The 15,738-nt window shown below is 38.5% G+C and overlaps 3 protein-coding genes across 5 annotated transcripts in view; 1 reads left to right on the top strand and 2 right to left on the bottom strand.

The window, feature by feature from the left end:
• LOC103136201 (interferon alpha-inducible protein 27-like protein 2B) overlaps positions 1-6,134 on the bottom strand; it is a 13,746-nt gene extending 7,612 nt beyond the window's left edge. Inside the window, exons 1-6 of one of the 2 annotated variants that reach the window (XM_007549342.2) lie at positions 5,869-6,134; positions 4,606-5,168; positions 3,521-3,625; positions 2,851-2,877; positions 2,377-2,550; positions 1,974-1,993 (exon numbers count right to left, since the gene is read on the bottom strand). In XM_007549342.2, the coding sequence (XP_007549404.2) occupies positions 1,974-1,993; positions 2,377-2,550; positions 2,851-2,877; positions 3,521-3,625; positions 4,606-4,933 (654 nt within the window). In that variant the 5' untranslated portion in view covers positions 4,934-5,168; positions 5,869-6,134. The remainder of the gene's footprint in view (positions 1-1,973; positions 1,994-2,376; positions 2,551-2,850; positions 2,878-3,520; positions 3,626-4,605; positions 5,169-5,868) is intronic. The other variant, XM_016670124.1, reaches the window with a different exon arrangement.
• Positions 6,135-6,608: 474 nt separating this feature from the next.
• Positions 6,609-9,800, bottom strand: LOC103136058 (interferon alpha-inducible protein 27-like protein 2A). 2 transcript variants are annotated; one of them, XM_007549147.2, is made up of 4 exons: positions 9,706-9,800; positions 8,722-8,751; positions 8,191-8,361; positions 6,609-7,747 (listed from the first exon to the last, which is right to left on the bottom strand). In XM_007549147.2, exons 1-4 carry the CDS (start codon positions 9,713-9,715, stop codon positions 7,548-7,550), a joined length of 411 nt encoding a protein of 136 aa, XP_007549209.1. In that variant the 5' UTR covers positions 9,716-9,800; the 3' UTR covers positions 6,609-7,547. The 2 variants fall into 2 exon arrangements, with proteins under 2 accessions (XP_007549209.1, XP_007549211.1); XM_007549149.2 differs by having other exon boundaries at positions 8,191-8,365; positions 8,729-8,751.
• Positions 9,801-10,311: 511 nt separating this feature from the next.
• lgals8b (galectin 8b) lies at positions 10,312-14,621 on the top strand. Its single transcript, XM_007549146.2, has 8 exons — positions 10,312-10,496; positions 10,690-10,778; positions 11,098-11,308; positions 11,385-11,504; positions 11,591-11,617; positions 12,632-12,720; positions 13,441-13,606; positions 13,831-14,621. Exons 1-8 carry the CDS (start codon positions 10,458-10,460, stop codon positions 13,978-13,980), a joined length of 891 nt encoding a protein of 296 aa, XP_007549208.1. The 5' UTR covers positions 10,312-10,457; the 3' UTR covers positions 13,981-14,621.
• The last annotated feature ends 1,117 nt before the right edge of the window (positions 14,622-15,738 follow it).

The following is a 15,738-nucleotide window of genomic DNA, read 5'->3' as shown; positions in this document are numbered from 1 at the left end:
TGGAGAATCGGCCGACAATTCATAAATCTTGCCGTCTAAACCAGATTTAAGACTCACAAGCTCTACTCATCTCCTCTCGACCACTGCCCAAACGCTCTCTGACTCTGGTCGCTATGGTAACGTGTTGTTATTACGCAATAGCCAGCCCCGCCCTTATCACACCACTCATTGGACTGACTACTGACCAGTTCTCTGTCTAACAGGTCCGGAAAATCTCTGAAACCCGGGTCTTACCCTAAAGTCGGTTTTTATGAGATATTCTATTTAAACTGGTGGGGCGGAAAAGACTAGTCTAGCTCTAACTACCTACAATCCAGAAGTTATGACCCTTTTCAGTTGAGAAACAGTCAGCAGAGTAGCTCTCACTGCTGCGTAGTTTCAACAACCACTCCTGTTAACGGTAGCTCTTTTCCTTAAAATAACGGCACTTGTTAACGGCTAGATTGAATTTAGTGACTTAGACTTAAGTCCCAGGGTCATTATTTCAACACTCACCAAAGGAAAGTACGAAGCCACCACATCTCTAGAATCATGTATGCTAGTTTTACTATAATCAGGGGAAACCACAATGATCAGATGACTCAATTGATTTCAATGTCCACAAGTTTCAATGGAACTTTTAGTATGTAAATTTATTAAGCAAGCTTTAGCAGGGATAAGTGACAAGCAGGTTAACTTTCAGAGGTTACAAATTTGCAGTAAAACAATAATTTCAACCTAAATCAATCACAACCTATTCTCATTTCTATCCTGTGTCACTAGTTTAAATAAGCGAGGCTCTTGGGGGGCAGTTCAACTCACACCCGGATGGCAATTGATCTCGGCAGCAGAAATCTTCAGATGTCCTTTGTCAGAGTCTTTGTCTCGATGTGGCAAAGTCCCCTTTCAGAATAGAAGCCAAGCAGAACTATCCGTTGTCCTTCACACGCACAGATCTTCGTCAATCAGTGACCTTTGTCTTTTCTCCAAGTCTGCTGCAGTAGAATAGAGATCTATGGGTTGAGGCAGAGGATCTTGTCCCTTCTTAGCGGCGTGAAGTCTCAGCTTCCCCTCGGTTTCAGGGTGCGGTCCTCTGCTGGTCTTCAATCTGCGTCCTCTTGTTGGCTCTCCTTCAGTGCCGCGGACAAAGAACAGTTTCTTCCCTTGTCTGCTGGTTTTTATACCTTCTCAGCCCATGGTTGTGTATGGGAGAGGTTTGAACATATCCCTTCAAAATAATATACAGAAGCGCCACAAAAACGAGCATTTTACTTTCGTAAACATTTTAACTCACGATAATGACTAACGGGCAGCAGGGCCGAGCGCAAATCGTGACACCTACTAATGGCACTTCCGGTGGCATCCGAAGTGTTGCTTATTTCCACAGCCTGTTTGGTCTCTACGTGGCGAAGCAGTTTGAAGCTTCATTGCCTCATTAGCAGCCGGTCGCCGCATGTTACGCAGAGCGGCTTGTAATGTGGAACTCACCTACCGGTCCGGGATAAATCCATCCTCCTGTCTCTTCTCTGGGCCTTTTCCCCTTTGCAAAGAAACTTTCCAAAGACACCTGATCTGTTTTTTACTCATTTTGCTGCTTGTGGGCTCAGTGTTGGCGCGCTAGTAACTGAGTTTTCAAAATAAAAGATCCTCCAGACTCAAATAATACATAAAACGGAAATATTTAATTATTTCTTGTGCGGACTGGTACCGGTCCACGGACCGGGGGTTGGGGACCACTGCTATACAAGACTAAATTGCTGGATGATACGAGTTAGGAGATTTAATTACCCTTTGCTATAAAGAAAGTATTTTTGAAGTGAATTAAGCTACGTCAGTATATAAAATCACTGTGCCTCTGCTAAGCTTGAAAGAATGCTTAGCAGAGGCATCGGAATGACACAAACAGAAGTCTATTAAACACTAAGCGGTAAATAGAAAATTCGTTTATGCCTTGGTTAAGTTCACGGGAATAAAATCAGCTTATTTTGGTGNGCCGCTGAGAGACCAACAGCACCTGCAGGAAATAGGAAATGTCAAATGTGGGATGGTCTGATGGGTACAGGATGAACTGACTTCAACAAGTCTCTGGATTGAGCTGTTCACTCCATGCAATTAATGCTAATCTTGAACCAACACGTTTTTTTAACAAGTACTCAAAGTACACCAGAAGACCAACAGCTTCTTTTGTTTCTTGGACCTCTTCATATGTTTACTTCAATCAAGTATTTAATCATGTTTCATCGTATGAACAACCTGGAGTGACTAATTTCTATCAAGGACATTACCTAATCCCATGAGCGATGTTGGAGTGCTACTATTTTGAACAGTACTGTACTTTATCCTGTTTTATTACAGCAAGTAAATTAAGTAGCTACAACTAGAATCAAGTCAAAGCACCTGCAGATTGTAGAATCGCCACCAGGCTTCCTGCTGCCACCCCACCCCCGTTGGCAACAGCAGCAGCAGACATCATGCTTGCAGCGTAGGAGCCCGCTGCTATTCCAGCTGAGGTGAAACCAACGGCCCCCAGAACAACAGGAGCCAGCGCCACAGCACCGATTCCCCCCAAGACTTAGAACAAGAAATATTTGACATAAACATGTTATTAAAGTATAATAAAAGAATGTTAAGACAACTATATATATTTTGTCTACTCTGTGGTTAAATTACAAACTGTCTAAACAAAATAAAACATTGATTTTAGAAAACAAACCAAAATGTTTCTGCAGCCTAGGTGGCAAGATCTATTTATGGTCAGTGCTAAACTTCATATGTTTTTTGATCACACAATCACAGCTGTATTTTCTGTCATACTGAGAACATCTCAGTATGTCAAGATAACAAGCATAAAAGGAAGAAAAAATATCATACCTGCAGATCCTGCTAGGAATAATTTTCCTGAAACACAACACCAACATAAAATGTTAGTTTTCACCAGAGGCCAGAAATAGATTGACCTGTATTAATCAGCAGCAGTTCTACCTCCATCAGAAATCAGTGCTGACCACAGAAAGTCAGATCAGTGAATCTCTAAACACTGTCTTAATGGTTTTTACCTTAAAGCAGCATTAAAAACACAACAAAAATAGGGATTTTTTGTAGAGTTTTATTATCTTCTGTGAGATGTCTTTCTCCTTTCAAAAAATTAAAATAACTTTGTGATTCATTAAAATAATTTTGAAAACTTAATCTAATAGGGTATGAATAATTTTGGGGTTCAGTTTGCATACTTAAATCAGCCAGATTTTATTGTTGCAGTCCGGTCTTTTAAAGTTTCTGACCATCTACATCAAGCATCAGCATTAAAGACATTATCTATCCAGTTTCAACACATTTTCCATCAGTTCTGTTTTAATAAAGAATTATGATAATGTGTCAATGTGAAAATATAAATAAGTAGTAGGAGATAACTTGATCCGGTTACCTTAGTGTAGGACAATATCTGACCAGTTATAGTAAAGGTTTCTCTGAGCAAATTACTTCCTCCTTGAGCAATATTTTTATAGAGATAAGGTCCAGATCGTGCAACTTGTATCTCTACCTGAGAAGAAGTTTCGTTTGCCATTTCCTGATGGTGAACCGGCAGGACTCTGACCCTCCATCTCAGCAGAGCCATGAGCTGGTGGGTCCTGTTGCTTCTGAGGATCTAAAAGAGAAAAAAAGTCTAATTCAGAGGGAGACATAATCTTTCAAATACATGTTCCTTTCTGTGATATTACCCCTCTTCCGTTTATAGCAGGGGTGTCAAACTCCAGTCCTCAGTCCTGCAGTTTTTAGATTTGCCACAGGTACAAAACACTGGAATGAAATGGCTTAATTGCCTCCTTCTTGTGTAGATCAGTTCTCCAGAGCCTTCCTAATGACCTAATTATTCTATTCAGGGGTGGTGCAGCAGAGGCACATTTAAAGGTTGCAGGGCAGTGACCCTTCAGGACTGGGGTTTAACAGAGGAAGAGTTACTTCCTCTGTTCCTGTAAACCACAGGAACAGACCCTAGTTTGTTCCTGTGGTTTATTTTCCTTGGTTTATTTTCAGATAGATAAACAATCTTTATCTGAACACTAGTGAAAAAACATAAATGTAAAAGATATATATTATCAAGAACTTCATTAGAACAAAAATTTCTAATTTCATGTAACTTTTGGAGAGCATTTTCTTTTTGTTAAATGTGAAAACAGATTTCCTAGTTTTGAAAGTGGGCCACGAAGAAAAGTACAGTAACACCCCATATTTTCACGCAAAATGAAACCATGTTAGTACTGCCTTGATTGCTGGTTCTGAAGTGTAGGCTGACCAAGGGAACATTTGTACATAAATTGCTTCACGTTACTCGAGTCTCAGAACTATTTTTATATCTGATGTGAGTGGAGAAACCTCTCCGGCTAATCAGTGCTCACCTTATAAGTTAACATCTTTTTGAATGTACCAGGGTTTCATTGTCTTAAGGATTGTGTATTTATCAGTTTCAATAAACCTTCATCTATTTGTTTATATAGGTCACTGTATGACACATCAGAACTAAAATACTGTAAGAGAGACTTGTCCCCCATGAAGCCTAAAGTCTCTGTTTCTGAGGGGAAACAAAAAAAATCAAGTCACACACACTAGAAGAGGGACTCCTCTTACCAGTCTGACTGGCTGATGCATCATGTGTTCTTAGAGGTGTGGTTGGGTCATCTCCAGCTGCACCATCTTTAGAGGCGAGCAGGTCACTAATCAGGTCATCCAAGAGAAGCAGCTGGGTCATGCCTTCATCCTCCAATGAGCTCAGTTTTTCACTTCTGATGAAGTCAACAATCAGGTTGTACAATTCTGGAACACTTAAAACATCAAGGTTATTCGCGGGACCATCATCAATTAAAGACGCAATCTCTTGTAGTTGATCTCTCCTCAAAGAAAAAAGCTTTCTCTGGAGGCTGAATATCAGTGCTTGCCGTTGAGTGCTGTTGGCCATGTTGACGTCTCACAGATTGCTTCAGGTCACTGGATGATATATTCAATGCAGCCTTTCCTGAAGTTTCATCAACCGTCTCCTATTGTCTCAGTGCCAACCTCTCACAACAGGAGACAAAATCCCGGACGAGACCCCAGTTATTACTGCTGCCAAACCTAGGGGATATCTGGACCAGTACCAAGCAGCACAGTGGCAAGAGAGGACTGTGGACTGTGTAGCCAATACACCGAACACACTGTGGATCACAGAGAGAACTTGTTTATTCTGAGGCGCACTTTCTATGCATAGTACACCAAACAAGGTCCTGAGTGCTCATTACTTGCAAAAAAGAAAATCTAAACACAAGAAAAAGAAGAAATAATTAAAATTGAAAGTACAACACCTAGTTGCATGATTTTGCAATGGGCTAAAGCCCATCTCCAGCAGCCATTGGGTGACTGCTGGATAAACTATAAACATCAAAATTATATTTTACAAACGAAAATCAGTATCAATTAACCTTAAATTAAAATAATTTAACAGAGACAGGGTATTACATTTACTATACAAGACTAAATTGCTGGATGATACGAGTTAGGAGATTTAATTACCCTTTGCGATAAAGAAAGTATTTTTGAAGTGAATTAAGTTATGTCAGTATGTAAAATCACCGTGCCTGTGCTAAGCTTGAAAGAATGCTTAGCAGAGGCATCGGAATGACACAAACAGAAGTCTATTAACACTTAGCGGTAAATAGATAAATTCGTTTATGCCTTGGTTAAGTTCACGGGAATAAAATCAGCTTATTTTGGTGCCTTGAGTTGAACCATCTATTCTAAATAAATATCTCAATTTTCTTCTTCACAACACCAACATATAAAACTTACAAAAATTAGACCGATCAAACCAGTTATTTAGACAGATTTAGATCTCTTCTAAACTTTAGATGTACTCACCCTCATGAGACAGTTCTTATTTCTGGCTGCAGTCTAGTAAGCTGAACGTCAGCTTCTCACAGACATAAATACTCGCACAGTCATATGTGCTGCTACTGACGTTTTATTGTGCTGCTCCCTGCGTGAGAAAACCAAACAAATATGGTTGCTCCATTCACTAAACCTCGAAAGTCGGACTACGACGTGATAAAAGTCCGTTAACTTACAGGAATGTTAAAAACAGGAACTAAAAGAACCGAGCTCCCGGTTGCCATTGAACGCCTCATAAAGAAGCCAACGTCTAAAAATTACTGCTACTTCGGTTTGTCTGAGTTTCGATTTCCTGACCCAGAGGTGGAGCGTCCGAAACTAATTCAACATATTTTTATTCAAGAGAAAGTAAAAAGTAGCCGTCCAAGAAATTTTTCAGTCATAAAAAAGTTTTCCGTAAAACTCAAATACTGAATTGAACTAATCATAAGACTTAATGTTTAATGACATAATCATAAGAACTAAACGTATGAAGTTAGCTTTATATTTTTTATCAAATTATCAAATGAAGTTCCTTATAAGAGTAGATTATGTAGAAATTTTTACAAAATTAAAAGTAAGTTTATTAAAATTGCTCCTAAAAGTAAATGTCTTTCAAAAAATTACTCAAGTAAATGTAACAATTACAACTGATAATAATAATAGGCATCATTATGAGTATCTGAGCGACAATGACACAAAATTCAATCATATGCCTTGTTTTTTTTAAACCAGTTTTATTCAGGGAATTTTTTTGCAAATTTTATTGGAAAAGCAAATCCAAATAATGCTGTTTCAAAATTCAGTGGTGCATCAATGTGTTAAATAACTCCTGTTGTGTTTTTGTCCTTTCACTTCCTCTTTTTCCCAACCTTTCCTCTACCATCTACTTGAGACACATTCATTAAACTCTGATCAACTTTGAAGTTGATCAGAGTTTAATGAAGGCTGTTGACTTGTAGTGGTGTGGTCGTTTCTAATTCGCAAACACATTAAACATGATTGCTGATTATTGTGACAATTACCAATAAGTAGTGCTGCTTCACAGTCCTTTTAAACTGTAGGCCAGTCAAAATGACATTTCCAAATTTCACATAACCTTTTGCTATTTCAACAGATCAATTTTTAAGTACTCTTTAAATCTGGACTTCAGGGAGGCCAAACTCCACTTTACACGACACTCCGTACCATTTACCAGAATACATATTTTCTTTATTCAGGTAGTAGGGGATTATTTTCCTTAAAGATTCCATTTACAGTTGAAACCAGAAGTTTACATATACTTATTTGCTACGTGTAAACTTCTGGTTTCAACTGAAAAAAATCAAAATCAAAAAGTAATTTCAAATCTGCAGTGAAAGGCAGTTCAAGAAAAAAAATTACAGACCAAGAGGGGAGTGGATACAAATTTAGTTTTACGGTGTAGCCAATTGGAAATCCATGAATCATGTTTCTTCTATTTCACAACTATGCTTTGTATTGATGTATCACAGGGTATTAATATATTTTAAACCTTCTGTAAAGAATTTAATGAAAGTTGGGTTTTGTCTTATTTTGTTTAACTGGAGCACCAATGAAGCAGAAATGGGATGATGAAGTGGCTCTTTTAGTTCCCCACCACTGAAATGTATAACGTGAGGTCACCGATACTGAGAAAGCAAAAATAATAATTAGCGTTTTGACCACAAAAATAAAGCTCCTGCAGCGATGCCAAACAGAACGGCTCCCATCGCTTCCTCCCTTCTTTTTTGTTCGTTTCGTTTCTGAAAGATGTTTGACAGCCATCCCACTGCAGCTCCAACACAGGTTCCAAGAGCACCTCCAATGCTGGCCAGAACTGTGTTGGCGGACGCTGTAAAACCGGATGCACCTGCATGAAAAAAGACGCATACACTAACCAAACAGGATTATTGAAGATGTAAGGGGAAAAAAACATAAGCTCTAGGGTTTCTTTTTTTTTTTAAGCAGTTTGGGAAGCTGAAGTCAGGTTACAGTAAACATAGTAGTGTGATCAGCCTTATCAATGCCAATGTAAATTTCAAATGTTCCCTTTTTGATGTGAACAAGAAGAAATGTGCTGCTTCCTTATCTTTGGATGCTGGAAAAAAGTGCAATATTAACAAACACATTAAGAGATAAGGGAGTGTTAACAACTGTATAAAGTTTTATGAAATAAATCACTTCTGTTTGCTACTACTACTTGAAAAGTAGCTACTATTTTGAGCAGAACTGTATTTTATCTTTTCTAAAATGGCAAGCAAAACTCTTAAAACTAGAGTCAAGTCAACTAGCGTTGACTACAGCGTTAGGTACCTGCAGATTGTAGAATCGCCACCAGGCTTCCTGCTGCCACCCCGCCTCCGTTAGCAGTGGCAGCAGCCGACATCATGTTTGCAGCGTAGGAGCCCGCTGTTATCCCAGCTGAGGTGAAGCCGATGGCGCTCAAGGCCACAGGGGCCATGAGCACTATACCCACTGCTCCTACTGCATGCAAAAGCACATATTACTGATGTTAGAATATATGCTGATATTCCTGTGAGTTCACCAAGAAAATCATTAGCCACACAGAGTTGATGCTTTATTTCAGGGAAGCTCTAAATGTAACATGTATCCCGAGTGACCTTTGATAGGTCCTCATCTCATCAGGATGAAATATAAAAAAGATTTTGTCGTTGCACCTGTAATCAGACGTTCACACTTTTTTCTTTTAAAAGATGGACAAACTTAAAATTATCAAACTTTTTTTCACAAGGTTGCAAAACTACATATTGCAAATAATATATGCGTAGCCCCATTTGTCTTATGGCATGAAGAAATAGATAAACCAGGGCATCTGAAACCTACCTGCTCCTCCTGTGATGGCAGCAGTTTGTGCTAAAAAAGAAAAAGAAAATAGAAAATGTAATGTGTAGCAAAATAATAATAGATTCATATACAAATTGTATGATAATATAAATTATATAAGGAATCTTTGTATAAACTGTGTAATTGGTTCCCTGGAGATGATAACAAGAAAATTCTGGATAACCCTGACAATCTTCTTCAGAAGACTGTCAATGAAAATCAGTGCCTTCAGTCAGAGGCTTCTTCAAATTCAAAGTAATACAGACAATACAGACAACTACAGGATATCTTTCCTGCCCACAGCCATCAGAATATACAATAACTTCTTAATTATATGAGTTACAACTACATTTAATTTCCCTTTGGGATCAACAAAGTATTTTTTGAATTTGATTGAACTCAATTTGAAATACATAGAAAACAGTCAAGTTCAAATTAAACAAAATTTTATTTGCTACAATTTAATACAATTGTTTTGTCACATGAAAATCCCATAAGTCAAAATTAATGCAATAATAATAAAATACCTTCAGGTAAAATGTTGTACTGAAGGGTTAGTTTACACCTTGAGCATGTGCTCTACAGCAGGAGTTGTATCTTGAGACACAGAACTGCACCTTTATATTGCAATATAATGTACTATAAAATAATCTATTTTTTATATCACAATACAATACAACAGGGCCGTGCAGAGACCACTAAAGGGGCAGGTGCTAAAAAAAGGGCACATCTAACTGCATTTTAGGACAGAATATTAACAAAGTCACAGCTTTCAGAGTTTAATAAACAATGATAAATTACAAATTGTGAGATATACAACTAGATTTATTACACTAATCTGAACCTGAGTACAATACATGTCCTGATCGTCTCACGTCTTCAAAACACTTGGAGCCCCTATTAGTAGTCTAACAACTTCTGACAAATAAATAAGGTATCTATATCGTTGCAAAGAATAAAGTATATTCTACTCAACACACTTACCAACACCCATGAATTGCTCTTAAACAGTTTGTTTGTTCCTAGCAGACAGAGAAACCTGTTCTCGCAACCGACAAATGCTATTTTAGAGACAACTGCTCTAATTCTTGTTGCATTCAATGCAACTCGGAATTCTGAAACAAAGCAAAAACATGTTGCTAGTCGAGGATAAAAGGTCTACATTGATTTTTATTCAGTGTAGAACAATAAACACTTTCTAAAAAAATGTTAAATGTATAACAAAGCCATCTAGCATGAACAGGTAATTTCATTTATTTATTTTAGATTGTTTCCAATGCTCTCAAATACAACTGAAATATTAGTTATCCTAATAAAAAAAAACAAACAGAGGAGACACGCTCTCCTTTGCTAATATAATATCCCATTTTTTTATTCTTATTTCTTTTTTATTGACTGTTTGGCTGCAAAGGAACTTGCGTCAAACTTTTAGCACACATTCAGATTATTTTAAAGTATATGTGTGGTTTTCTGAGGAGCAGGAGTTGAACATATATGTTGTTTTACTCATAAATATGAGTAAACAGCAGAAAAAAAACAAACCTGCTGTTTTCATATGTAAGCCTGATCACATGGTAGATTGTGCGCATGCGCTGCTCGTTGATGGAGTAAATATGGCCACTGGTACCATAAGCTGGTAGCGCAGCAGAGCCCAAAGCTGCCGCTGTTTGCTGCAGAAACCACCGACTGTCAGCTGTCCGTCACCCGCTGCAGCTTGTCAGGACACCCGGGGCTCGATGTCTGTGGCCAATGCAAAACGCACCGTTCTGGATCCGGTAAGAGGTTTCGCTTAATGTTGATGTTCACAGCCGTTCCTAATGAACTCCCGTAATTTCTCAGTTTAAGCCGCTGCCATTCTCTTTTGATTAATCTGTCTCGCGTCTGAGGGATGTTTTAGCTCTCAGATATTAAGCAGAAGCCAGACTGTCAGTGTGGATGCAGTGGTTTTAACTTTACCTTCCCTTTTAGGTGATCCCGTACACTGGTCCCATACCTGGAGGCCTGCATCCAGGGGAGATCATCATCATCCAGGGGACTGTGCCACCAGAAGCTGACAGGTGATTTTTCCAGTCAAACCGAGCAGATAGCACTTGGAGAGCTGTCTGTTGTGTTGCATAAATTAAAAATATATTTGAAAACTTGATTTAGTTAAGAAAAAAGGGGAATTGCAACAAAAGTATGCCAGCCTACTAAAAAGTGTGATGACACACTGTTGAGAGTATACGCACTCAGTATGAGGCTCCTGTTGCATGAATTACTGCATCAGTGCAGCGTGGCACCATCAGCCTGTGGCACTACTGAGAAGTTTAAATATGTATATTCCTGAGCCTGTGTTTATAACTTTAACCTTGACTTGTGTGTTCGTCCTCTCTGCAGGTTTCAGGTGGACCTGTCAAGCGGCTGCAGCACTAAACCACGCTCAGACGTCGCTCTCCACTTCAGCCCTCGCTTCAGTGACTCCCCCTGTGTGGTCTGTAACTCCCTGCTGCAGGAGGAGTGGGGTAACGAGGAGACGCTCCACCAGCTGCCCTACAAACGCGGAGCCCCCTTCGAGACCATCATTCTAGTGCACAAGAATGGCTTTAAGGTGAAGCAGCCCTTCACCAGCCTGTGTGCTGTAGCTGAAGAACATAAATTAACTGAATGTCTGGCTTTACCTGTAGGTGGCAGTAAATGGTACTCACCTGCTGGAATACAAACACAGAACTCCTCTGACCAGGGTCGACACGTTTTCTATTTCTGGGAATGTCAGGGTCCACGCTATTGGCTATATCCCAAACTCAGTAACTAACTCCTTTCTAAATTTCTTGTTTGTCTTTTCCTCTCTTTTTCTTCTGAATCACTTCTGAACACGTTTTTTCTCTTTTAGGCAATATACTCAGAGTCAGGTGATTTGGTGAGTTTCCTCAGTTTTTTTTTTTTTTCTTTTAGCGGGTCCATGAAGTTAGAATTTTCTTACGATGCAATAAAAACGTCCTGAATGTTTATGGGTCCGTGGTCACCCATGCTTATTCACCATGCTGTAGATTTTATTACAGTTTATTTGGGCCTGTATTCTCAATGAATCCTAAGACTAAACATAGCTTTACTCCTTAATTTTATGGTCGTTTCACCAGATCAGGCAAGCAGGCAGTAACAGTAAACTGCTGACAGCTGAGGGTTTATTATTAAATAGATGTAGTAAAAATAACCAGCATGGCAAGAAGCTGTTACAAATCAAAGTAACGATGATGTAAATAAGCTATAATTGCTGTGGTTGTTGCGTGGTGAATAATTCAATTTTGCAAAGTTTTATCATCATGCTATTGTTTTAAAAAACCTAGTCTAAACTCAGTAATTGGTTAATTTTCACTATTTTGTCGTTTTGTGTGCATCAACCGTAGAAGACAGTGTCACGCGGTCAATCAAACATCCTTCACTAAGATGGGAATTTCTGTTGACTCATCGCTCAAACTCTCTCTCAGCAGCTGACTCGGTCACTCAACCTAAAACTCTGAGAATACAGGCCCATAACTTTATATTTTCGCCACGTGTAAATAGCGGACGCGTTGTTTTGCCTTAATTTGTTACATTACAAACTTATTCCTAATTGTAATAAATTAATCTGTTGCCTAAAAATTCTACACACCAAATACCCCATTATGACACTGTGGTGCTTTTTGAGATTTTTGCAAAAAATATAAAACCAAGAAATCACATTAATTCACAGCCTTTTAAACTTTTTTTTTCCCCCACATTGTCACAATGGAGCCTTTGTATGTAGGATTTTGAGGCATGAGTACAATTTGGAATAAGACTGTGACATAAAATGAAGCGCTGTGAATACTTTCCATATGCACTACTGTATACAGCTCAGTCATAGAAGCTCATGTGACAATCTTGGAGAAAAATAATAACATTGTTGTTACAGGGTCTTCCCTACAAAGGCAGTATACTCAAAGGACTGAACCCAGGACAGCACATCACAATAAAAGGACAGGTCAGCATGTACCCTCACAGGTAAACAAACTATTAATAATATGCAAATATATAAATAATTTTTTGTATTTTTCATTTATCACAATTATTAACATTTTATGTGTTTTAATGGGACTTTGTTACACACAAAACAGTTTATAATTGCACAGAAGGAAAATAGTAAACAAATAAAATGACAGCTGTAAGTATTTTTCATGTTTTCATGCTTTGAACATCCAAGAGACTGAAACGTTTGACCGCAAAGTTGCTCAAGCTCAGTTTAATCATTTTTTGCAGCATCAGTTTTTAGGGCTTGTAACATGTGCATATTTTGATCTACGTCTGGGCTTTGATTAGGCCATTCCAACACACGATTATGCTTCAATTAGGGACGTTGTTCCGCTAGAAGGTGAAAATCAACCACAGCCTCATGACTTTAGCAGCCTGCAGGAGGGTTTTCCACTGATGTTTGTGGTTGTCACATGACAAAATATGAGAAAGTTCAAGGTTGATGAAAACGTCTGCAAGATGCTGAATGATTGATTTAGTGAAATTAAACATCACTGTTTTACTGTTCAGGGATTGTAACCGATACGGGAAAAAACAAAATCAATCTTCCAATTAAGCTTTTAACCAGGTGGGAATGGAATAATACAAACTGTGTGATGTAGCTGAATTATTTTAGTAATTTTTTTTTCTAAATCTAATATCTATTACGTTCTGTTAAAGAAAAATAAACAAATATTTATACCTCTGTTCCAGTTTCACCGTCAACCTCTGCAACAGCAAGATGGAGAACATCGCTCTCCATCTGAACCCCCGGATGAAGTCGGGCGTGTTCATCAGGAACTCGTACCTGGATGGATCCTGGGGTCAGGAGGAGAAGGAGCTGCCCTTCTTTCCCTTCTCGCCGGGCGAATACTTTGAGGTAGGAGCAACCAGCAACGTTCAAGATTTTAGAGACACACAAACTAGTTTTCCCATTTTTTTTTTATCTTAAGAGCCATCATTGACCACATTTATGTTACAAATTAAAACAGAATCATTCACTGACCAGAAAAAAAAAATGTCCCAATTCTGGTCAGTCCATCTTTGAACTTTCACCTCGGTGCATTCTGGATTAGCATTCCTCAACATTTCCTCCCCCTCCAGATCCTCCTGCTCTGTCAGCCCCATCAGTTCAAGCTGGCAGTGAACGGGTCGCACCTGTTCGAGTTCAGGCACCGGGTGCAGGACCTGAGCAGCATCGACCAGCTGGAGATCATGGGAGACCTGGAGCTCAATGATGTGAAGTTATGGTGACTCGAAGCCAACGCGTTGTTGGTCGGGGTTCAGTTAGTTTACAGTGACCCACATGATGGACGTCAGGTTTGAATTTCAGGTCTAAGCTAATCTAGCACTGTTACTGTGGTTGATGAGGTTCGTCTTTGTGGTCCTGATTGGACAGATTCATGGGTGACAGAAAACTGGACACGCGTATTTAAGCACTTAAGCTTAGCTTATAATTTAAATTATATGCAGGTCTTAAACTGAGACAGTGGATATTCATTTTTTTTTGTTTTTTTTTGTTTGGTGCAATGTGCAATACAGAAAAAAAAAATCTCATCTTTGCACCATCATTGTGCATGATTGTATTTTACATTTCATTAATGGTATTTTATCAAAAAACTAATTTTCTAATTTAAAAGAGCCCATTCTTTATCCTTTTCAAATAAACTTAATTTCTGTAGAAATATCAGATTCACTTCATACAACGACTAATCATGTGAAAACTCAGTCAGTATTAAATCATCTATGGTCCAGGGTGGCTATTCAAAATCTAATATATCTCTAAAAGTATTAATTCTGGATTGTCTGTATTACCTTCTGTAGTGAAGAAGAGAAATATCTCTTGTATCCTCCATGTTTTGATAAATAAAAGACAACTGAATGTCTTACTTACATTTTGTATTCGAGTTTAAGCTTTATAAGGAACAGCTGCTGCTACACAACGGCACAACTCTTCAGTTGTGTGCTTTTACCACAAACTGGAAGGTCTAAGGTGAAATGCAGAATCATTGAACTCTACAGCTCTCTGCTTTGACTGAACGTTTCTGTACTGCTTACTTTATTGCTTAGCTTAATACATGTTTACTAACCAATTCTAAACTCAGCCTAGCAGAAATGTTGATTTTGGAAAAACTGCAGATTTAACTGTGAAACACAGACTTCAACGTGAAACCTGCAAACACCGAAGACAGGAAAGACAGAAAAGGGACGGACAAGAAGGATGAACACAATACGGTAGATTTTTTTTTACACACAAAAAAAAATGTGTGAAAGTTCTTAAATCCTTTGTCAATTTTAAAATATGAAATGTTCAATATGAAATTATAGCAGGTTTTTAACATGGGACATCGAAAATCTAGAAACTGGAAGGATGTCTGGATACAAGGATGAAAGGCAAAGAGGGACCACAAGCACAAAGGAAAATGATTATATATATATACATATATATAAAGGAGGGGAGGTCACAACATTTTGACAAAGGGAGAGAATAAAGAATGGGGATAAAAATATTTATCCAGATCTGGCTGCGAAATGGTGAAAATCCATATTTCTTTGGTTTGGAAGACAGAAGTGATGAAGGATGAAAAACATGGAATAATTAAAGTGGAATAAAGGTTATAACGTTTAGAAAGCGTGTCAGGACATAAAAATCGTTCTCGCTGCTCTGTCCATGTACCACACCTGGGAAAAAAATAACTTAAATCAGTTTCAAACTTCTCCAGAAAGCAGAACAACCAGAGAGGAGAGCCAACAGATCTACACGCAGCAGACAAGACATACTCACTGATCCTGAGGTTAGATCCTGAGCTGAAAGGGAACATCTCTATATTTAACCCTGCTGATACAAACAACGCTGTTATCTGCAGTACGTCTGATCAACCACAAAGTGGCAGCAGAGAGCTAATAACCGTTTTTACCTTCCTCTGGAAACTACTGGAAAATGATCGCAGACAGTGGGCACAAGACGAGCTCACCATACACACTCATGCTTTCAATTTATATGCACCAGAA

This window comes from Poecilia formosa, unplaced genomic scaffold, assembly GCF_000485575.1.
Source record: "Poecilia formosa unplaced genomic scaffold, Poecilia_formosa-5.1.2 Scaffold30, whole genome shotgun sequence".
Lineage (NCBI taxonomy): Eukaryota > Metazoa > Chordata > Actinopteri > Cyprinodontiformes > Poeciliidae > Poecilia > Poecilia formosa.
Note: the sequence above shows the minus strand (reverse complement) of the source record. Positions and strands in the feature narration are given on the sequence as shown.

What these genes read in the sequence shown, in the direction of transcription:
- LOC103136058 (XM_007549147.2), bottom strand. An exon ending in TGCCATCACAGGAGGAGCAG is followed by an intron (nt 8,362 to 8,721) that starts GTAGGTTTCAGA and finishes TTTTGCATGCAG; the next exon opens with TAGGAGCAGTGGGTATAGTG. An exon ending in GGCGATTCTACAATCTGCAG is followed by an intron (nt 7,748 to 8,190) that starts GTACCTAACGCT and finishes TTTTTCATGCAG; the next exon opens with GTGCATCCGGTTTTACAGCG.
- lgals8b (XM_007549146.2), top strand. Translation starts at nt 10,458, where the DNA reads ATGTCTGTGGCCAATGCAAAACGCACCGTTCTGGATCCG. An exon ending in ACTCAGAGTCAGGTGATTTG is followed by an intron (nt 11,618 to 12,631) that starts GTGAGTTTCCTC and finishes TTGTTGTTACAG; the next exon opens with GGTCTTCCCTACAAAGGCAG. An exon ending in CGCCGGGCGAATACTTTGAG is followed by an intron (nt 13,607 to 13,830) that starts GTAGGAGCAACC and finishes CTCCCCCTCCAG; the next exon opens with ATCCTCCTGCTCTGTCAGCC.